Raw genomic sequence first — 22,680 nt, 5'->3', positions numbered from 1 at the left:
CAGAATCAGTAAAAGGCCCGGTGGGCGGGGGCGGGGGTGGGGCGTGTTGACAAGCTAGCACACAGGTCTTGTGTAAATAGTAAAGCCTTTATTTTGGGGTTAAGCACAGCATTTTGAAAATAAAACCTATCTGCCCATGCTTCACAACTGTGAACTCTGCAGTATTTATATTACAGTCGTGTACGGTACACATTGATTGTCTTGAAGCTTCTTGAACAATTTTTATTTTTCTGAATATGCCAGTCAGCAAAGGGGGGATCAAGGAACATTATATAAAACACACACGAATGCTCTTCATAAATATATATTATCTATCAAAACGAGCCTGAGCTCTTGCTCAATTAAGAAAAAGCACCTGCCGCAAACCACCACCCGCTGGCATCTTCACATCTTCGCCCATCCAAGCCACAGAGCCTCCTTTTATTTGGGGTTCGGCCTGGGTCTTGGCTGTCTCGGAAGGCTGTTCCTACTCTATAGTTGTTCAGTAGCTCTGACTGCATCTGTGCTGGGTGTGGGGTGGGGGGGTGGAGAAAGCTCTGGACACCCACCTTTCGACAAGAGATTTAAAACCCTGCAACTCAGGATGCTTCCAGGAGCCCGTTGGTTAAATGGTAAAAATCTCTGAGCTCCTTCTCTGGGCCCTGCATCCCAAGATAGAACAAGCTTCATAAAAGGGACAGGACTGGCTATGATGGTCCCAAAGAGATGTCACAAACTGGATGTGTGGAGATTTGTGCTTACAATTGGGGATTATTCAGATGCTGCTGTGTTAGCGCCCCTCCCCTCCAATTTTGCTTACACCACCAGATCTTAAAAGAGACATGCCAGTCTGTGCTTTAGCTTTGTTGGGAGGTGTTGGGGGGGGGGGGAAATGCTGCTTCCACAGGCTCTGGGTGATGAGAAGCTTCTCCTGGCTCTCCTCAGATTGAGCTTTGAACTCATCACTAGAATAGCACATCCTTCCCTCTTCCCTCATTCCTACCTCTGCCCACCCTGAGAACATTCAGCTCACCCTGGTCCTAGAGAGGAAAAAAAAAATAAAAGCCAAAATAAACAATTGAGAGGCGCACTAAGCTACCAAGACATTTGTAAAAGAAAAACAAATACCCTTAAAGGTCTCAAGAAATTTCCCACGGCTCAGAGGTGATCTGTGGGTAACTATTTGTGCCGTGCTCACTTCCGCTGTGGTGGGGTGAACTCCTCCCTTCTGTAAGGAGGGGATCTGGGCGACTGAGTCACAGATGGTATCAGAAAACTCCAAAGGACTCCAGACAGCGGGGTTGGGCAACCATCTCCTGGCAGGAGAAGGTGTAGTGGTGGCACCATCAGCCTTCGCCAGGCCAGGGCCCCCCAAGTGTGTTTACATTTGCAGAAGGCCGGGTCTGCATGCATCTCCCTTTGACCCACCCTAGCTGCTCTCCCTCCTTCCCCAAGACCCCCCCAGTGCTCGGCATGGTGGGACCTGGAGCAGAGGGAGCTCTCTACAAGGACACACATGCTTGGAAGGTTCTGGAAGGTTGGGCAGGGGGGTAACATGTCAGTGCCATGCTTTCTTGTCCCCATGCATGGAAATATACTAGCGGTTAGGGAAAGCCACAGGATGTCCACAGGTGGCTGGCCACACAGGCCTTGATCTCCCCAGAGGTCTGACAGGGTTGGGGAGGGAGGGAATGCAGTAGAAGACTAGGGTCTTAAGGAAAAAAAAAATCAGGTTTATTAAAACATACTCAGCTCAGATGTACTGGCTTCTGAAGGAGTCAAATCCTCTCTCCTTCCCCGGAACACTACCTTTTTTTTTTTTTCCTTTCCTTTTTAAGGTTAAAGGCTTATGGGTAGTTGGATAGAAAAAGCAACATAGTGATTAGATGTAGAAGGCCCCTCCCTTGTGTATACATTCCACGCCGTCAGGTTAAAAACTCGATTGCCATGAATGAGTGCTGGCAGTTATGCTGGCCAAACAGTGCACAGAACACGGGGCTTTTAATGACTGGGGATGTTGGAAATGCCAAATAACAAAGGATTGACTTGCTCAGGACAGATGGGAGCCACGACAGAAGCAAAATGGGCTTGGAGGACAGCCATTTTCATGAAATCAGTAAAAAAAAGCCAGTAACAAACAAAACCCCAAGGTGCAGACACTCCCCACTCCCCCCAAAACCAAAAAACCCTCACATGGCTCACTCTACCCTGGAACCTCCCCCGGGGAAAACAATTCACTGCTTGCTGGACAGTGTGCCGTGCCTCTCCATCTTAGTGGGGTGGGGAATGATGGGGCAGCATCACAGAAAGGCTGCTGTCGCACCTAGCCTTTCAGCCTGTCTTTCCCCAAAGGGTCAAGCTGAGTGATCTCATTTGAGCATTTGACATGGACATGGGAATAAGAAGGAATGGACTTAGAAGGGCATCTGTAAGTGCAGGAAAATGAGAGATGGTTAAGGGAGAAGGTGCCACTGCTTACCCAGATAAGACAGGGGGAGGGACTTGCCTTTCTAGCCTTAAGTGCTAGAGGGAGACCCCCATCGAAGGAACAGTGATCAGTCACCACTGTTCTCAGCGAGTTGGTCACTTCAAGGCCCAGAAAGCGTCTTTCTCTTTGGCCTGTGCTGGCATCCCTCCAGTACTACTGCTATGCAGCTCCCCTCACGGTTTGCTCGGGCTCAGTTTATCACTCACACAGCCTCCTAAGCTCTGAAATGTGCCAACCACAGGCAAGCTGGGAGTTGTCCTCCCTGGATCCAGCCCTTGCTAGAGGAGGGTGTCTTCCTACCCACCGACGCCATATTAAATCAACTTCCATGGCCCCAAAATCTGTGAATTCACTTTTGTTCTACATCTCTTCCCAGCCACATCTCTGAGTGAGCCCTAACACGATTTGCAACGAGCTCTGCTTCAGTGTGTAGAGATCAGTTGGTTTAGCTGTGTGTGTGTGTGTGTGTGTGTGTGTGTGTGTGTGTGTGTTGGGGGAGGCAGGGCAGTCAGTGTTAGCTTGTCAGTTCATCCGGGTTCACATTTACACGAAATCCCTTGGCTGGGATTTCCACATCTCCTGGCTTGCTGCGAGGTGGCCGGGGTCGGCTACTGTTACTGACTTCTCCCTCAAGAAAGACATGGCCAGGGAATAAAATCGGTAAGAAAGATTCTTATTCTCTGGAACTGAAAAGTCTGTCACCAATGGTGTCTTCCAGTGTGACTTGGCGGAGCGGTTGGGATCTGGAATGACACACAAGGGTAGCACACTGAGAACGCTCTATGGTTGGCGAAGACGACAGCGTCAGAAACTGACCTCCTTCCTCAACATGTGCCCAGAAAAGCAGTGAATCTCTTGGACTGTAATCTCCCACTCCTAAGAAATGTGCTGCCCTACCCAGACCCTCCCTCCTTCCTCCTTTCCCTCCCTCCCTCCCTCCCTTTCTTCCTTCTCCTTTTTTGGTGTGCTGGAGATGGAATCCAGCACCTTGGAGCATTCTAGGCCAAGCATCTACCACTGGGAATGTGCTCAGTCTTTAACTCAATCCCATTCTAAGACCTGGTGTTTATTTTTTTCATCACATTGGCCTTGAAGGAGCAGTGGGGCTTAATTGTGATGGATGTGACCTTTTCTGGCCATATTTATTATAACACAAACCAAAGCTTCCTGAATCCTGACTTTCCTTAATAAAACAATAAGAAAGCTCAGTAGGTTACAGAGGGATTTTAAGAACGTAAATCTGTGACTCCATTGTGGTTTTTTTTGTGCTTGTTCCAGCCCAATGTGAACAAGGGCCAAGCAGGTTCCATTGGAAGGACAGAAAAGACAAAGCTCCTCTCCCCAGAGATCAAACCATCCTTGACTTCCATCAGCAGACACAAAAACAAAAACCCCAACACAACTCAGGTTGTTATGGAATGGTCACGAGAAATAAAGAATGGAAAATCCAATTTACACAGGTAAACTGGCTCATGGGTCATTACTGAAAGAAGCACGTAGCTATGTTTGGAAAATAAATGTAAGAATGAGAGAGCATCTTTGGTTTGCTGGAGAAGCAAAATGATGTCATTCCACAGAGGCAAAACGGAGAGAGCAACAGTTCTGCTGATGATCTGTTTGGCATCAGATAGTAAACAGCTCTTGTCTTTGAGGAAGAAAAATGGTCATTGCTTCAATTCTTCAAGATGTCTCTTACAGTGAGGGGGGGGGGGGGGAGGGCCGTACCCAGCTGGGACACAATACCCACAGTGGTGACAGCGGGGCTTTTATCTAGGTGGATGTCAGCCAAATCTGAGAGGGAGAATTCATCATTAGGGGCTTTTCATTCACGTCACCTCCCCCAGGAGGTGAAGCTAGGAAATTCACTGGGGAAAAAAAATCTCGAGAAGGAAGGAGTGGGCAGAGGTAAATGTTCTTTGTGTGGAGAAAGGGGCCAGAGAGGAAGATGAGACAGAAGCTTTGCATGCAGATGGCTAGCAGGGCTGTCTGTCCCCACCTGAGCCACCAAAAGCAGGATGGGACACAGAGGTGCACATCTGGATACTTACAGTTCCTCCATTGAGCATGACGGCCATCTCGGTGGGCTGATACACGTTGCTTCTAAACGGAGCGCTGGGCTGTTTTCCCAAGCCAACACCTGGTTTCTTCCCCGTGGTGACACTGGGTTTCTTGCCCATGCTGCCACCACCAGACCTTTTCCCCAAGCTGCCATTGGAAAACCCTGCCGTGCGAAGAGCTGGGGAGGAAGAAAGGGGAGGGGTTGGCAGTAGGACAACATTGAAGCAAAAAAAAAAAAAAAAAAAAAAGGGAGGGGAGAGAGAGAGAGAGACAATTTGGTTTTCTTTTCCTGCATCAGGGACACAGTCCAATCTGGCACCCCCAGCGCCTGCCCACCACAGTGGCTCCTCCCCCTGGTCACAAGCTTTGATTCAGAAGTCACAAACAAGCTTTGTTCTCTGCTTCTCTACCACCTGACCTGGGCTCAGTGGAGCTGTGAAAGTTTGTGGAGTCCAGGGTGAGGGTAGGGTGGGAGGAGACCTTGACCCCCCCCCCTTCCTACCCCATGCAGGCTGAGGGGATAGGCGAGCCTCAGGTTCCCTAAACAAAAGAGCCCTCTGCACAATGGGGACATTTAGGGGGAGGGAAGGGGGCTCAGCTCTGCAGCAGGCTTTCAAAGGCAGTCACTGTCTCAATGCAGGGGGCAGAGATGGGGACAGCTGAGATCAGAAGACAGCAAGTGCATAGGGGCCTGTCCTCGTGGGAAAGGGACCCTCCCGTGTACACAGGCTCCTTTCAAAACAGGAAAACAAAAAGGCAGTCTTGGACAAAATAAGTCAGCATTCTCTCCCTTTCTTTCATTACTGAAGGAAACCCATAGCTATGTTTGGAAAATAAATGTAAGAATGAGATTCTTCCTTTGACAGATGGAGGAGAGACCCTGCTGTTATGTTGCTCTACCTTTTTTTTTTTTTGGTGGGTTGTGGGGCTTGAACTCAGCCTGGGTGCTGTCCCTGAGCTCTTCAGCTCAAGTCTACCACCCTACCCTGGGTCTGGGCAATGTCCCTGAACTCTTCAGCTCAAGACTATCACCTTACCTTTGAGCCAAGCCCCACTTCCCATTTTCTAGAGGTTAATTGGCAATAAGAGTCTCAGGTCCTTTTGTGCCCAGGCTGGCTTTGAACCTTGATCCTCAGATCTCAGCCTCCTGAGTAGCTAGGTTGCTCTACTCTTTAAGGGTATGAGATTTCCTGTTTTGATTTTTGTTTTCGTGCTGGTCCTGGGGTTGAAACTCAACCTGGTCATTATCTTAGTGTTTGTTGTTGTTCCAGGCTGGTGTTCTACCACACGAGCAGAGCTCCACTTTGGCTTTTTTGCTGGTTAACTGCAGATGAGTCTCATAGATTTTCCTTCCCAGGCTGGCTCTGAACCCTGATCCTTAGATCTCAGCTTCCTGAGGAGATATGATTACAGGTGTGAGCCATCAGAACTCGGCTTGAGTTTGTTTTTGCTTTGTATGACAAGAAAAAAAATCCAATCAAACAGACTTGGAGAAGCTTGAAGCGCATGCTCCCAAGTGAAAAAAGCCAGGGTGTTTGGTACCCTTGTCATGCGTGGTTCCAACAATATCGTCTTTTAGAACAGGCAGTGCTATAGAAACAGGGGGAGATTTTTGGTTATCAGGGTCTTCAGTGGGGAGGGGTGGCACCTGAGGACAGTGTAATAGGGAGCCATAGAAGGATGTGCATTTGTCAGAAGCCCACGGGCCTGTGCAGCATAGAACTCTTAAAATATGCTGGGCTCTTAGGACTCGGGGGATTGGCTCAGCCACAGAGAACTTGTCTAGCATGCATGAATCCCCAGACTGTCCAACATATACAACAATAGCAACAGCAATAATTCTACCAACTACAGATGTTGAAGATGCCATCTTCATCATCTCCACTGAAAACTACTCAGGAGGCTGAGATCTGGGAATTGCACTTCAGAGCAGAAAAGCTTGTGAGAGTCTTATCCCCTATGAACCTGCAAAAAGCCAGAAGTGGGGCTGTAGCTCAAATGGTAGAGTGCTGACCCTGAGTCAAAAAGCCAAGAAGGCTTGAGGCACTGGGGTCTAGCCCGGTTCTATATTCTGAGAACAGATACTTTACTGGCTGAAAATGTAACAAGACTGCTTGGGCTTTTGAGGGTTGCAGGGAACAGCACAGAATGGGGAGAGCCCATCTATGGACTCTAGTCTCATCTCTAGCTTACATCTACTCAGGGAGCAGAAAGGAAATGAACCTGCAGCAGACGATGTGAGGGACTCTACCTCCAAACACATTCTTGTCACAGACAGAAAGGTTCCTGTCTCCGGCTCACTGCTGGGGTGCCTCGGCCAGAGATGGGGTGCTCCTCTCTGGAGTAATTATTTTCGGTTCTCTGGCAAATATCCCTCCATCCTCCTGGACTCCTGCCTGTTGACTTCTCCCTATCTTAGGAGATGGCCATGTGACTTTGGTCGAGCCAATCAGAGCATTCCCCTCTTCCTCCAAATACACTGATTGGTTTAGGTAATGGCCTTCAGGTCCAATCAAAATTAACCCTGGGATTTTGCACCAGCCTTCTGGGATCTATCCCTCTTCCTATACTCTGCTAGCTATGGGTTGTCTTGATGCCAGCAACTGAGAGATGAAAATATTGATGTAACCTGAGTTTCCTGGATCTAATCCTTCCTGAAGCCTGCTGCCTCGTACCTTTTGGGGACGGGGGAAGGTTGCTGTTTGTCTTTTTAATGCTAATCTATTCAGACTGGAATTCTAAACAGCCTTTGGCCCTAATGAAATCTCATGTGCTTATGCTTGTGTGTGTGTGTGTGTGTGTGTGCTGGTTCTTGAACTCAGGGCCCGGGCACTGTTCCTTAACTTTTTTTGATCAAGGCTAGCACTCTACCACTTGAACCTCACCTCTACGTCTAGTTTTTTGCTCGTTAATTCGACATAAGAGGCTCATAGACTTTCCTGCTTGGGCTTTTTTTTTTTTTTTGCCAATCCTAGGGCTTGAACTCAGGGCTTGGGCACTGTCCTTGGACACTTTTTTTGCTCAAGACTAGCACTCTGCCACTTGAGCCACAGCACTACTCTAGCTTTTTCTGTGCATGTGGCTCTGGGGAATCGAACCCAGGGCTTCATGCATGCTGGGCGAGCACGTTACCACTAGGCTATCCTCCTGGCCCTTGGGCTGGCTTTGAACTGTGATCCTCAGAACTCAGCCTTCCGAGTAGCTAGGATTAAGGTGTGAGCAACCAGGCTTCTAATGAGATCTTTAAAACACAAAGCCTCAAATACACATTGTCTTGCTCCTTAAAAGGTTCTTTTTCAGCCTTTAAAAGGTGAAAATTTAACCTGGCTTGTTAATGTCTCCTAACATGTGATCTGAGGCGTATTTTAATCTTTTATTACATACCTTGGGGATTCTTTTTAATAAGTAGCAGACTGGTGCAGCAGGAGTTTTCTGGGGTCCCAGCAGGGGAAGGGAGATTTGGGCTTGCCTCTGTCACCATACCACAGCCCTGCCCCTCATCTCAGACACACTCTTCAAGGAGAAAGGCCAAAAGGCTGGCCGGAAGTTTCCGACGCCAGAGAAACAGGATCAAGTTCAACTCCCAGGCTGAGGCCTGTGTGAGTTCAGGGGTAAGGCCTGAGAGCCAGGTTCCTAAAATATAAACTGGCTGAGGTCAGTGCCACAGATGCCAGCAGCTGTTCCTACTGTGGCAACGGAGTGTGCCCAGAGTGTGCCAGCAAAGCAAGGGTTTCTAGAATAAAGACTGCCCATCGGGGCCTCCCACCTTTACTCTGTGTGTGTGGACCTCCAGAGGGAAGGGGCCTTACCCACGCCCGCTCTACCTGCTCCATGGGAACCGTAGAGGCCACACAGTGAAGGCCATACATTGGGAATGTCCCCCCAAAGAGGTCTATGAAGAAGCAGCTGGAGGCTGAGACCTGAGGATCGGAGTTTTGAGTCCAGCCCGAGCAGGAAAGTCCACGAGACACATCTCCAATGAGCTACACCAGGGTGCCAGAAGTGGAGCTGTGGTTCCCGTGGTAGAATGTCAGCCTTGAGAAGAAACAGCTAAAGCCTAGCACCCAGGCCCTGAGTTCAACACCCAAGGTTACCCAAGAAGGAGAGGAGAGAACTTAAATAGAATACCAGTTTGGGGAGAGGGAGGAGGGACACACTTCTCTAAAAACTACCTTTCCGGGGTTCAGGGTAGGCATTTTAGTGTAGATACAAGAATTTCCTTTCTTTTTTCCTGCAAGGAGTTAACTGACCAAAACCTAGAAAAGAAACAAATCGTGCTCCGTACAGCGTCAGCTACTGTGGGATGTGGAGGCCAGCAGAGAATTTACTGCGCAAAAGCTCAGGAAATAAATCCTAGTGCCTGCTGGGAAGCTGCAGTATCCCAAAGCTCCTGCAGCTCCTGACCTTGGCGTGGCCTCCATAACTCTGACCCGAGCACCCTGGGGGACAGCGCTGCCCTTGAGCCCACACTCCACCCTCCCGCCTCTGCCTTCCGAAGGTTGGGGTGACTCTTGTGCATTTACATGCCCAGTCAACTCTCCTAGCTGGTCTCATCCCCGTCCTGTGCCCTGGATTGAACTCAAAGCCTTATGCCTCTTAGATAAGCAGCATTCTACCACTTGAGCCATGCCCCAATCCTTTTGCTTCTCATCTTTTTTGGGGGGCGGGAGGGTTGGTCATGGGGCTTGAACTCTGGGCCTGGGGGCTGTCCCCGAGCTCTTCAGCTCAAGGCTACCTCCTTACCCCTTGAGCCACAGCCCCACTTCCCATTTTTTTAGTGATTAATTGGAGAAAAGAGTCTCACGTTCTTTAATGCCCAGGCTGGCTTTGAACCTTAATCCTCAGACCTCAGACTCCTGAGTAGCAAGGACGACAGGCCTGAGCCACCACACCCGGCTTTATCTTTTTTTTTTTTTTTAAGTTGGGGATCTCATACTTTTGCCCAGGTTAGGTATGGACTACAATCCTACTAAACTCTGCCTTATGAGTAGCTGGGTTACAGGTGCGTATCTGCTCAGCATTTCTTTTTGTTGTTGCTTTTGTTCTAGTCCTGAGCCTTGAATTCAGGGCCTAAGATGTCGTCTATGAGCTTTGTGTTCAAGGCTAGTACTCTACCAACTTGTCACACCTCCCCATCCATCTTTTTGGTGATCCATTAGAGATACGAGGCTCAGAAATTTTCCCTACCCGGACTGGCTTTGAACCTCAATCCTCACATCTCAGCCTCTTGATAGCTTGGGTTATTATAGGTGTGAGCCACCAGTGCCTGGACAGGTTATCTTATTTAATGTCAGGTGTAGGAACCTAGCCAGCTTCCTTCACGTGACATGCCGGGCTGTGCACCAGACCCCCGGGGAGGTCCTGCGACAAAGCTTGTGTCTGGGCCTGGGCTCCAAGGAAGTGCAGTCCTGGGTACTGGGACACCGTGTGTCAAAGTCCCCATCAGCTCTGCTTTCCCATCCCCCGCTTCCTTCATTTCGGACTCGCTCACACATGCTCCCCGGCTTACCTGCATGGTGCTCATCCATGGAGAAGGCCTTGTTTTCCATGTAGGTCCTCGGCAGATGCGAGTCCTCCTCGAACGCCGTCTCCCGCATCCTGGGCTGCGATGTATCGAAGTAGTTGGGTGGGTTTTCCTGCAGGGGTGGCAGCAGGATGCAGTGGATCTCGGGGATAGCGTGGAAGATCACGAAGACCCAGCCACTGGCTGTGAGCGTGATAGCCAGCGTGGCGTCGCTCCAGGCATCTCCCTGTCGCATCATGATGTTACCGAAGAGATACAGGGTCATCCAGGCCACCCAGATGAGCAGAGACAGGAAGGCAGTGATGAGGATGAAGGCTCCGTTCAGCTTCCACCTCTTGAACTTGCCGCACAGCGTGAAGAGCGCCTGGGCCAGCGTGATGGCTAACAGGACCATGTCGTAGATGAGGGCCAAGACGAAATCCATTGGTTCGTAGGCACAGGCCGGCTTGGTGTCACGAAGCACGGTCAGTACCAGCCACTCGGTGGCAATAATCACCTGCACCAGCATCAGGCACAGCGCCAGGCCCACCAGCTGCCAGCCCGCCGGGCTGGTACCATGGCGTACCAGCCTCCTCACGCGCCACGCCTGGCTCAGCAAGCAGGAGAAGCAGAGCGCGAAGAGCACGCCCCAGAGGAAGCGGCGGATGGAGCAGATGGTCTCGTCCATCCGGATGATGAAGGCGAACGTCAGCCCGAAGAGGCCCAGGGTTCCCAGGAGGAAGAGGAAGTGCAGACATACTGGCCTTCTCTTCTCCTTGTCCTTAATGAAGGGCAGTCGGACCAGGAGAATCAACATCAGCAGCAGCGTGATCAGGGCGCCTGCCCCGGCCACCGCCTCCACCACGATTCCCCAGATGGCATCCAGGTCGCACAGAGACACGTACTGAGGGAGAAGATCCAGCCCACAGCCTCGGGATGTGCTGGCGTTTTCAGAGGCCACAGAGGCGATCACCAAGAGCACGAGGAAAGGGAGGACCTGGTGGGTTCTCATCTTTCTCTTGGATACTTGGAATGTTCTAGAAAATAGGATGCGGGAGGGGCGGGGTGGAGAGAAGGGTTAGGGAGAAAGATCAGCCGTTGTGAGGATCCCCCTCTTTTCCAGTCCTCTTGAAGATCTGCATTTCAAACCAAGCACAGTCCATCTGGCCCTTTAGAAAGGTGCCTCATCTTCTCCCAGCCTTTCACTCCCCATCTGCATCCCAGGCCTGGACCGGTGACAATTCTTGAGTCACCATCACGAGGAGCCAGAGACTTAGCTGAGACAAACACTCAACTCACCTTCTCTGCATGTCGTTAAGTATTCTTTCAATTCAATACTCGCCGGCCACGTCCAACCTCTTCAAAAATAAGGGAATAAGGAAGTTTTAAAAGGACAGCCACCGGCCAGGCACTGTGGTCTGGAGCCACCACAAATATCCCCTCCAACCATCAATCTCCGAACCCTAACAGCAAACATGTTATACAGAGCTCACTGTGGGCCCAGAACTGGACACAGCCAGTCCTCATAATGCCCTGTGAGGCAAAGTCCTATTGTGACCTCCATTGTACAGGGTCTCAGGTGACACCTCCTGGAGTCCTACAAGTGACCTTCTCCAGCCGCTGGGAACCTCACACACTGTAGAATCTTGCCATCTGTGCATGGAGAAGATGGAGGGTGGAGACTATATCCACTTTTCCCCTTGTTCTAAGTAAGAAAATAAATATTGACCTGGCATTTAGAACATATTATGTGTAACAGCCTCTAGAAATGATTTAAGCATCCTCAAATACGGGTACCCAGGATACTGGGATATCCAGCCATCCTGGAACAGCCACCCCAAGACACAGAAAAGTAACTCTGTTCAAAAGACACCGTCATCCTTGGTTCCCTGTTTCTGCATCTCCCTCACATTGCCCATCTTCCTCCCCCACAAATCTCTGGAAGCTCCTGCCTCTTCCTCCTACCTGTTGGTCTTTCTCCAGGAGAACCTCAGCCTTGAGGCTCTCTTCCTCTCCCTCTCTTGGCCCCCAGACAAGCTGCCCCTCCACACAGCTGCTCTCTCCTCACACCTCAACCAAGCCTTCACTTTGCATCCAGCACCCCTCTGCCTGGACACAGCAGTCTCTAGATTGCTACGAAATCTACCGTCTCTCCTCCCCCAGGCTTTGGCTCTGAGGCCATCAGCGTCAACTCTGGCCAAGAACACCTCGTCCCCACCCCAGACAGCGGTCTCTTGTCTCCTTTCTTCACTCTAATCAAGCCTGTAATTTTTTCTTTTTGTTGTTGGTGTTATTGTTGCTTGTTCTGCTTTCTGCTACCTCACTGTTTCTTTCCCCCCCTTCCTGTCCTCTCCTCCCTTCCTGCCCTGTCCACTGCAAGGCATGGCGGGATGGGGGACGAAGCAGGATAGGCCTTATCTGTTCTCGTCGGTGGACTAGGCTTTCTCAGCCTTGGAAGACTGGCACTTCATTTGTTGGGCCTGCCCTGTGCCAGCGGCCACCCTGCCCCCTCCGTGTGGCCTGCCAGGACGATGTGTCACCTCTCTCATCCAAGATGTCTCTAGACATCATCAAATGCCTCTTGTGGCATGGAGTGGCATGGGATAGATGCTTTATAAATCCTTCCAAAACGTTATCATCATGACTGGCCTTTGTCCCCGCACCACCAATGCCTGGCTTATGAGAGAGGTCACAACCCTGGAAGCTGGGCTCTTGCTCATTTCCCACCTAACTCAGCCCTTGGTGGCGTGTAAGCCACCTACTCTCCCGAAGCAGCAGCAGCAGCAGCAGCAGCAGCAGCAGCAGCAGCAGCAGCAGCAGCAGGCACCCTTGGGGCTTCCATAAGTAAATTCAGTATTGACCCAACTGGGCTGCTTCACAGTTCTTCCAATGAGTGTCTCAGATCCTGCCTGAGCCAACTATAAATCATTGTTAATGCAAAAGATGGCTGGTGGCATGGGGCTGTCAAACCGGAGGAGGCAGGCTAGAAATGTAAGATACTCAAGAAGACAGGGATCCTCCAGCAAGAGCCTGACATCCTACTCGGGCAAACTCAAGGGTGCAGAGGCAGCTTACGTGTTAAGGACGATTAGGCTCGATGGTCTACGCATAAGCTGTATGTCACAGACAGCTGTGCCAGGCCTTGTGATCGACCCACTTAACACCTAACATGCCCAAATCTGTCCACTGCCACGTCTCATTCTGCACTCTGTGATCTCTCATGTTGCACACCCACTGGGCACACATCACGTGCTACCTCTGAAGAAGGTTGTTCTTGATAGAACTGGTCATCACAAAGTTCTAGAATCAGGAAGGGAATGAGATGTGTCAGAGCCAGTCTCAGCAAACACACCCAAGGCAGCCCATGGGTCTCCCAGGGGCTCTAGAGTTTTGTCCAGTACCCTACCCCCAACACCTCCCACCCAACAACCCTAAGGCTAGTGGTTTTTAACCAAGGGCAATTTTACACACACACACACACACACACACACACACACACACACACACACACACACTCACACCAGGAGATATCTAGCTATGTTGAGGAGCACTTTGTTTGACAGGCAAGTACTCAACCATTCGATAGATAGAGCCTCTTACGTTTTTCCTGGGTCTGGCCTCAGATCTCTATCCTCCTACCTGCCCCTAAAAATTGAAATTGCAGGCACTGTACCACCACACTCAGCTTATTGATTGAAATGGGGTTTTGTTAACTTTTTGCCCAGTTTGACCTTGAACTCCAGTCCTCCCAAGTGGCCGGGATTATAGATATAAACCGCTATGCCTGGTCCCTAAGAACATTTTTAGTTCTCACAGTTGGAGAGAGGTTCTCATCTGTTGGGTGGAAACCAAGGGTGGCATTTATTCTTTATCATTCGAAGGACAGTCCCCACCACATAGCATTATCCAGCTCAATAAGGCAACAGTGTTACCTGGAAAAGCCTGACTTAGACATTAAAGTTAGAGCTGGTGGGGTTGATGCCAGGAAACCAGGCAGCCTTGAGCTTGTATCCCATGGCACAGCCTTGCAAGAACTTGGCCTTTTGTAGCCAGATCACTCTCTTTCTCAAGGGAAGCTCTCTTCCTGGACCTGACTTCACAGTTCCTACCCTGCCCGCCAGACTTTCCAACCCCAATAGACATCACGAGAAAACCAAAATGGCGCCCAAGCTCTTTAGGTTATGAGAACACCAAGATGGTGCCCAAAGTTTCAGAAGCTGGGTCCAGGCTTCTAGGTCCCGTCTCCTTTCTTACAGGAAATGGATACACTTAGGCTCTCTGCTTTTATCCCTGCAAGGTGGAACCCTCTGAGTCTCACATTTCTAAAGAGAGCATCTGATTTTTTTCTCTAGAAAGCTAACCACCCCAGGTATAGCCAATTAGATCAGGCCACACTAATTGGTTCACCTGGCCCCAAACAGACCTATGAGAATCAGCTCTGGGAATTTGGTTCCCAATAACTGGAAAGACAGCTTGCGGTTTTGCTGGAGCTGGTAAGCTAAAAGTAGAGAGGGACCAACTTGCCATGGAGAGTGGGGCGCTTGTCTGCGAATAAAGCTGACACAGCCAATGGGCCGACTGGAAGCCTAACACATTGAGTATGGTCTTTTGCTCTTCCAAGCAGGCCCTATTGGGAATGAAGCCAATGAGAACTTGCTAAACGAAGATGCTTTCAAATTTTTTCCACATGGAGTGCTTCTTATGTTCTGAGTACCCTTTGATGCCTGCTGTACCAGCAACATGAGAGACTATATCGATTAGCCCAAAGCAACTCCTTGCCTTGTCTCCATTTACAGTGGTACAGAGCCTGTCCAAGGTTAGGCTGGGAAAGGGTAGAGCCAGGGGCTAACAACTGTGTCAGGCACTCTGGGAACATTGCTTGGAGAGACCTGCCAGCCTAAAACAGGTCCTCCAACCCTCCAGACACTGTTTAGAACCTTTGCCTTTGTAGCCGGTGCCACAATTTTCCATTATTTTATTACTCTTTTGATCTGTTTCCACTAGATCCCAAGTCTAGGCATGCCCACCCCCCTCCAGCCTCTTATTACTTTCTGTAATTTTTCCAGATAGTATTTTTGCCAAATGGGCCTCAGACCACAATCCCTCCTACCTCTGCCCCCATCCGTGTAGCTGAGAGGATAGATGTGTACTGCCACCTCCAACTTGTTTGGTAGAGATGGAGTCTCACTGACTTCATGGCCTGGGCTGACCTACAGCTTCAGTCTTCTTTCTGATCTTCAGCTCTTAAGTAGCTGGGCCTACAGGCATGAGTGATGAAGCCTGGGCCACCCTTGTCTGTTTTGTTCCAGAACTTAAAGAAGTACGTGTCTACATTCAGTCTCTAATCCTGACAACATCCAGAAAGGCAATGTTGTCATTCCCTTTCATAGAGGAGGGAATCAAGAGTCTCAGAGGTTTAAGTTGAAGTGTGATTGGGCACACAGAGGCTGCAGGATCATGACACCACAGGAGAGCCCGCCTCTTGAGCATACCAGTGGGCAGGAAAACCCAATCCTGTACCATCAGCCACCTGGGGTCCCCTCACCTCCAACAGCCTGCTCCTCAGGAGCCCCCATGAAGAACAATACCAGATTAGGGGTTTGGAATACTCCTGAGACAGGCCTGCCTGCGATGGCATGCACCCCAGCAACAAACCCCAACCCCAAACCCGCGGGATGCAGGCAGGCGGCTCGTCAAAGGGATAATGAATAAATGGGAATGAATGTGCAAGACTCAGCTCACATACTAATTACGTCCGTTGCCAGCCATGCTTCCAGAAATGTGACTCACTTAGAGGTTCTTAAATATACAGCACGCGCGCGCATACACACACACTCTCACACACACAGACATGGAGTCACTCTGCAGAGGGCCAGGAGCAGCTGGCAGGTGGAGCGTCTCCTCCCTCCATTTCTCTACCCAAGGCCTGAAGTAGCTAAAAAGAGGAGGATCTCTGTGTATGAAGGACAGCAAAGCTGCCTGAGGCCACACACAGGGCCGGCTTCCAGCTGAGCTCTTAGCCAAGATGCCTTCCCAGTTTCATATCCTCCTCTCTGGATTAGGGGTGGTGCTTAGTGCTTACCTTGTCACCACCAGTTCCTGGGTCCCTCCCACCCCAAAGAAAACCTGTCCCAGAATACTTGGTAGCACTCTGAGACTTCATCTTCCTGGCCTCAGTTTTCATATCTGGGAAATGGGAGGGGGTGATATTAGTGTCCCCCCTCCCCCCATGGGTTTGTGGTGGGAATTAGGATAACAATTAGGAGCCAGGCAGGAAGATCTCTAGTTTCAGGTCTAGCCTGGGTCTACTTACTGAAGCTGCGTCTCAAAAAAAAGAAAAAAAGAAAAAAAAATCAATCATCACTCGATAAGACTATTTGGTGTTGCATAGTAGTTTACAGAGTAAATACTCAGCCAACGTGTCTGTTAAGTGAATAAAAGGCTGATCTGCCATTGAAACACTACATTCTTCCACCCCTGATTTTCTAGGAGGGGGGGTTGCCATGGACACGGTGGGTTCTTCTAGGTGTTTGTCATCATGACTCAGCTTCCCCATCACAGGCAACAAGTCCCTGAGGTGTGAAGGGGAGAGGCCCAGAGAGGTGCAGTATCCCCTGGGGGACTCCATTCCCTATCACATGGGGGTGGGGGGAACCTTGAACTCAGGGTCTAGGCACTGTCCCTGAGATCTTTTGCTCAAGGCCAGAACTCTACCAGTTGGAGCCACAGCACCACTTCTGGTATTCTGGAGGTTCACTGGAGATGAGAGTCTCACGGCCCCTTTCTACTTGGGCTGGCTTGGAACCCTGATCCTCAGATCTCAGCCTCCTGAATTGTTAGGATTCCTCAGCTACCCACAGGCTAGGAGAAAAAGGGTCTCAACCAGGCTGTGAGCACACCATTCTAGTGGGCCCCAGAACTGTCTACTCCTTCACTGGGTGGGGGTGGGGAGGGGCAGGAGGCAGTGTTAGAGGCATCTTAACCTCACCTCTTCTGAAGATGGTAGTGACAGCAGCCACTGGCAAATGGAAGGGGAAGAAAAACTGAGCAGGGTCATGTCAGTGTGTATGTGTATTTGTGTTTGTGTGTGTGGTGTGGGGGGGGGGGGAGTGCAGCTTCCCTAGCCTTTCCTAGCTCCAGGCATTCTTAGTCGTTCAGTACCCAGCTGAATAAATGACACAGTTTCCACTCTCATCAGACTCCTGGGCTTGAAAGATGGCAGTGGGAAGCCAGGCCAGAACCATGTGACACTTACATAACCACCCTGAGCCTCAGTTTCTCTACCTGAACAGTGGGAGTGACCATGCTGCCTTCCCACAGAAGACCTCTGTGTGCTGCTTGGCACAGAAGGAGCCAGGGCTACCTGCTTGTTCAGACAAGCGCAAGACAGTGGAGACAGAGAGGTCCAGTGGCTTTGGCCAGAGGCCTCCTGGGATTCGTCGGCCACCCTGAGACTAGACTTTGTCTTTCCCAGATGTGGATCCCACCACAGTTCAGCTGTTCTAACCCTCCCCCTCCCCCTCAGAAGCCTGGGGAAGCCTGGGGTGAGGTCCAGAGCATCATAGCACCCAAGTATCCCACTCCACCCTAGCTCATTCTCACCATTCTCCCAACAGCTGCCTCAGTGGAGCTGTTACAAAGTTTCCTGACACTAGTTCTTTTCCAGCCTAGAGAAAAGCTCCTCCTCCAGCCGGTTATCTTTCCCAAGTTATTCCATCCCTTAATCTTTGTGTGTCCACGCTGAGACCCTGGTGTCCTGGGGTGGGGGACGGGGGCTGGCCCAATCTCAACGGTAAGAACTCTCCTTAGGTTAGCAAACAGGGCTGCAAGAATGCCAGCTCTGTGACCCTAAGAATATCCATGAATATGCAAAGCAGCTGCAATCCTGTAAATAAAAGCAATCATTTACATGCAAATTGTATCCTTGGCTGTCCGTTTGTTCCTGCGTGGAAGGTTCCTTTTCGGAGTTGTAATTCTGCAGAACTGCCAGGGAGTAGGGAACTGGGCTTTAGGATGGAAGCCACCTCTCCTGTTGGCAGGCCAGGCTCAGAGCAGTGCCCATGGGGGCTGGATAGGAGCCGGACCTCTCGGCGCCTCACCATTCACGGGGATGGAAGGGGAGCCTGCTTGTCTCCATGTCAGAGGATCGTCTAAAAATCCGTTCCCGTGGCTTCCCGCTCAAAGCCCTGCGAGGGATCACTGCCCCCAGCAGAATAAACCCTAGATTATCATGGTTCAGAACAGCAAGATCTGGCTGATGCCTCCCCCCCAGCCGTCTCCCCCCGCCAAATCTGCCCACAGGCTCCAGCCACAAGAGCCTTTGTTCTGTTCCTACAAGCTCATTCCCACCTCCTAGCCTTTCTTGCCACAGATCTCCCTCTGGAGACCCTCCCCGCCCCCTCCCCCAGTTGCTCTCTGGGTCACTTTCTAGGCCATCCTCCTGTCTCTGGCCTGGCCACCCTGTGGTAAACAGATGCTGGATCCGGGCAGGTATTTACCTTCTCGCCCAGTTATCTTTGGGTCCACCCGCCCCTTTTCATCTCTTGTCCTAGGTGTGAGTTTGGGGGAGGGGAGGTCTAATGTATACAAGGCTTGCCTCGACGACCTTCTCCCCCCCCCCCGCCATCCCCGCCTCCATCTTCCACTTCTGTGTCCGATCCTGAGCCCTTCTTTCTAAGGAAACCTCAGCGGCTCGCAGCCTGGGCCCCCGTCTCGCCTCCTTCCCCGCCCTCGGCTGACCCTGGGTTTCAGACTCGCGGCGACGGGCAGGGCCGGCGCAGGCCCGCTTCGCGCCGCAGGTCGGGGAGGAAACTCGGGGAGGAGGGCTCCGGAGCACGCCCGCCGACGTGCATGCATTTACATCTCCTTTGCATGCGGTTTAACTCCGCGCCTGCGGCGAGTCCCCAGCCGGAGAAACTTCGACATCGCATTCCTTGGCCCAGAAAGTATCCAGGGTTTGGTGCCAGGCCCCTCCCCCGGCTCCTCGTCTTTGCTGGGGGACCCCCCCCACACCCACCCCGGGATCGGCAAGGCACCCTCCCTCCCCATCCCGGAGCCCTCGGCAGCCAATGTGGCGCGTGTGTTGGGGCCCCGGGCGGGGATGCTGCAGCCCGCCACGCTCCAGGGGCCTTTGTCCCGCGCTCCAAGCAGCCGCCCCCCTTAAGCAAAAGGGGGACAAGGAGAGGGGACTCGGCGAGGCCCGGGTGTAACACAGCGAGGACTGGAGAGGAATGAACTTCGCGGCTCTGGGGCGTCCTAGGTCCCCCCCCCCCCCGCTCCGCCACCGCGAGTTAACCAGGTCCCCCGCCCCTAGGAAGGCCTAGGCTCCCTCCCCAGTGCTCCTCTGCCCCCCCCCCGCGGGAAACAGGACCGAGGGCGAGTGCTCAGCCCCAGCCTGGCTCCGGTGCCCGGCATCTGGGACGGAAACGACCCCCTCTCACAGTGTACGCAGCTGCCCCCTGCCACCCCCAACCGTTCCTCCAGCTCGGATCTCCGCTCCGTCCTTTGCCCTCGCCGGGCCCCCCGCCCCTGCCCACACCCAGGCCCCGCGGCGGGCTTGGCCCCCAGGCCCTGCGGCAGGTGCGGCTGACTCCCGCGTCCGGCCCTGGCGCTCGGCTCGGCCCACCGGGTCCAGCGCCAGCCTCCCCCCGCACCGCCCCGCCGCACGGTCCCAGCGTCCTGCCCGGGCTCCGATCGCTCAGACTCGGCTGCGGTGACTCCATACACCCTCGCCGAAGACGTGGGTCTCCACTCGGTGGTCGGGGCCCGTTGTCCCCGGTTCTCCCGTCCCGCCCCCAGCGGCTCCTCTCGACGCCCAATCCCCACATCGCCCCCCCAGCTCAGCTCCCGGCTGGGGCGCAGACAAGCGCTAGAAGCAGCAGCCCCCTCCCACCTTCCCGAGCCCACGGCAGGAAAAGTTTCTGGGGTCCCCGGCGCACCCGTTCTCCGTGTCCCCGCAGCTCGCACTCACCGACCCCCGCGGCCCCACAGCACCGGCGATCCTGCTGGCCCGCGGCCAGAGTCACATCCCCGCAGCGCCGCCGCGGCCTCTGCTCGCCCGCTCAGCGCATCGCCTTGCGTCCAGCTGCCGCGCGAGGCGCCCCCGGGCTCGGCCCGCGCTTGCTGCAGCGCCCGAGGCTCCGCCCCGCCAGCCCCGCCCCGCCCACAGGCCCGGCCCTCTGCGCTCAGGCCCCGCCCACGGACCCGCCCCCGCTACGTCCTCGGCTCTCACACCCAGGCCCCGCCTCCCCCTCCAAAACACGCCCCTCAACTCGGGCCCCGCCCCTCGCACGCCGGCGTTGCCCCTCAAGGCCCCGCCCCCCTAAGCGAGGCCCCTTCCCCGACAGACCCTCCTCGTCGAAGGCGGGCCCGCCCCCGTCCCTCAGGCCCCGCCCCCAGCCAAGCCCCGCCCCAGCCCCGCCCCCTCGGGGGTCCGGGAGTCGCGGCCGGTCCGCCCCCAGGTCCGCATTGCGCCCCTGCGCGGCTCCTAAGCGCGGGTTTCTCCGGCGCTTCTCCGCGCGCGGGCCCGGTCCTGCGGCGCGCTCTGCGGTCGCCAATGCCCCCTCCAGCGTTGGTACCGGGCGCTCTCTCCTTCCGCCGCTCCCGCTCCTCCGCGGCCTCCCCGGGCGCTCGTCCCCGCCTCGCGCCCCTCTCGTGGCCCGCGCGCTGGGTCTGCGCACGAGCCCGGGGTGCCGGGGCTGGTGCGGTGACGCGGGGGGCACGGAGGGGCCGGCGTGCCCAGGGCCCCGGGCGGCCTCCCCGCCGCTCCCTCCTCCGATCCTAACCCTCCGGGGCGGGGTCGCGCGGGCGTCGGCGTGGGCCCCCCGTTCCCTGTGGACCCCAGTTCCTCAGACGCGCAGGCACCCCGGGCGGAGAACCCGACCCCGCTCGGTTCTGGGGTGGTGACCGGCGTCGGTGGGGGTCCAGCCCGCCCCGCCGAGACCCCGGCCCGCCTCCCCGGGCCCCTTGGAGATGGCCCGGGGCCCCGGCGCGGTCGTCGGGGCCGCCGCTCCCCCCTTCCCGCCGCCCGCGCGCGGAGCGGCAGGGCGGGCGCGCGCCGCCCCCTGGTGGCCGCCGGCGGCACCGGCGTTGGCTCGGCGGGTCGCGCGGGCCGCGGGTCCCCGCCCCATCCGCCCGGTCGCAGAGGGTGGGGCTGGGCGAGGACGCACTCCGGGCCCTCAGACTCCCAAGTCAGTGCTCTCCCCCGGGGACTCCACGCCAGACAGCTGTCCGGAGCAGCTCGGATCTCCCGAGGCGGAGTCACCGTTTGCCATCCGCCGCGGCCAGGCCTGGAGGCCATTCTTATGTCCTCTTAAGTCTTGGCCCATCTTTTAATTGTTCTGTCGTTTTCTTCAGGGGCAGGACGGGCTGCAGCCTGGCGAAGTCGCCCCACTCCTCTTCCAGGGATGTTTCTGGAAACATCACGCCGTGGGGAGTCAGCTGCAGTGGTGAGGATTCAGAAGAGGCCTCAGGAAGCCCTGTCCTTCCTCCTACGTCCCGGGGTTTGAACTCGGGACCTTGGGCTGGCTGGGCAGGCACCTGACCCCTGACACCGCACCCACACCCAGGGCTTCGAGCTCTGCCAGGCTCTCTACAAACAGCACAGCTCTCCTGCTCCTTCCCGCAGCCCCTGGGGAGTGCAGGTGTCCCCATTGCCATGAGACCCAGGGGACAGGACCAGGAAGCTTCCTGTGTTCCCAGCAGGAGGGCCTAGGGCTGCTATGCCTCCCCTCCTCCTCTTCTTCCTCTCTGTCCCCCTTCTATTCGTCCTCTTCCTTCTCCTCCTCTTCCTCCTCTCTCCCTCTCCTTCTCTCTGAGGGCCTAGCCAACCCACCCTTGTGATTACACAGGACTGACAAGGCCGAGGTGGGAGCCTGAGGTGACTGGGTTACATAAAGGCTCTGGGGACAGGGCAGTTGCATAATGGGGTGAGGATGGCTGCGATGGAGAGTCAGGGAAAGAGAAGCCATGGGTGGGTGGGGGAGGAAGAACAGATTTACAGCGAAGGTGAGTGCCAGGTGGCCCTTATTCAGGAAGAGGCACTGGAGAGCCAACCCAGGGTTGCAGGACTGTGCCAGGCCAGACCACGCAAGCTACTCCCCAGCTCTTTTGCTTGTATTTTGAGATGAGGTCTCTCCACATGGCACTGGCTGTCCTCATCTGTGTGAGGCTGGGTTCCCTGGCTGGGTTCTGAGAGAGGAAGCGTCTGACAGAGCCAGGCTGGGACTGCCGGCTGACCACTGAGGACTGTCCCTCGAGGACTGCTCAACGCTGTCTCACTGGCTGATGCGAGTCACATGGCAAGCACAAAGGCCCTGGGGTAGGAATAAGCTTCACCTGGTTGAGAAATAGAAAGAAAGCCAGAAAGGCTATAGACTGCAGCCCAAGTTGGAGCTTGTCAGGCTGGGATGTGGTTGGGTCTGAAGGGGACCTGAGGACTTGCAGCAGATCCCAGCTCAGTGTGATCTTTGTGGTAAGGAAATTGCTCCAGCTGCTGGGTAGGGAATGGTCTGAGAGAACCAGAGCAGAAACATCCTCATTGTGGGTCAAAATTGTACACCAATGAGAGGCAGAAGATGGAAGGCTCCAGGCCAGCCACAGCAGAAGCATCTGAGAAATCAAAACCCTGCGTCCGCCCATAGCTGTGTGTGGC

The 22,680-nt window shown here is 53.8% G+C and overlaps 1 protein-coding gene across 5 annotated transcripts; it reads right to left on the bottom strand.

Annotated features, from left to right (window-relative positions):
• Positions 1–68: 68 nt before the first annotated feature.
• Positions 69–20,119, bottom strand: Gprc5b (G protein-coupled receptor class C group 5 member B). 5 transcript variants are annotated; one of them, XM_090358089.1, is made up of 5 exons: positions 19,999–20,082; positions 11,328–11,386; positions 10,035–11,065; positions 4,516–4,703; positions 69–1,295 (listed from the first exon to the last, which is right to left on the bottom strand). In XM_090358089.1, exons 2-5 carry the CDS (start codon positions 11,336–11,338, stop codon positions 1,248–1,250), a joined length of 1,278 nt encoding a protein of 425 aa, XP_090214215.1. In that variant the 5' UTR covers positions 11,339–11,386; positions 19,999–20,082; the 3' UTR covers positions 69–1,247. The 5 variants fall into 5 exon arrangements, with proteins under 5 accessions (XP_090214215.1, XP_090214216.1, XP_090214218.1 ...); XM_090358090.1 differs by lacking the exon at positions 19,999–20,082 and adding an exon at positions 11,994–12,758; XM_090358092.1 differs by lacking the exon at positions 11,328–11,386 and having other exon boundaries at positions 19,999–20,119.
• Between the last annotated feature and the right edge of the window lie 2,561 nt (positions 20,120–22,680).

The sequence above is a fragment of the Megascapheus bottae genome, chromosome 25 (genome assembly GCF_031878675.1).
Source record: "Megascapheus bottae isolate mThoBot1 chromosome 25, mThoBot2.hap1, whole genome shotgun sequence".
Taxonomy (NCBI): Eukaryota; Metazoa; Chordata; class Mammalia; order Rodentia; family Geomyidae; genus Megascapheus; species Megascapheus bottae.
The sequence above is the reverse complement of the archived record's forward strand: the minus strand, read 5'-3'. Positions and strand labels throughout refer to the sequence as shown.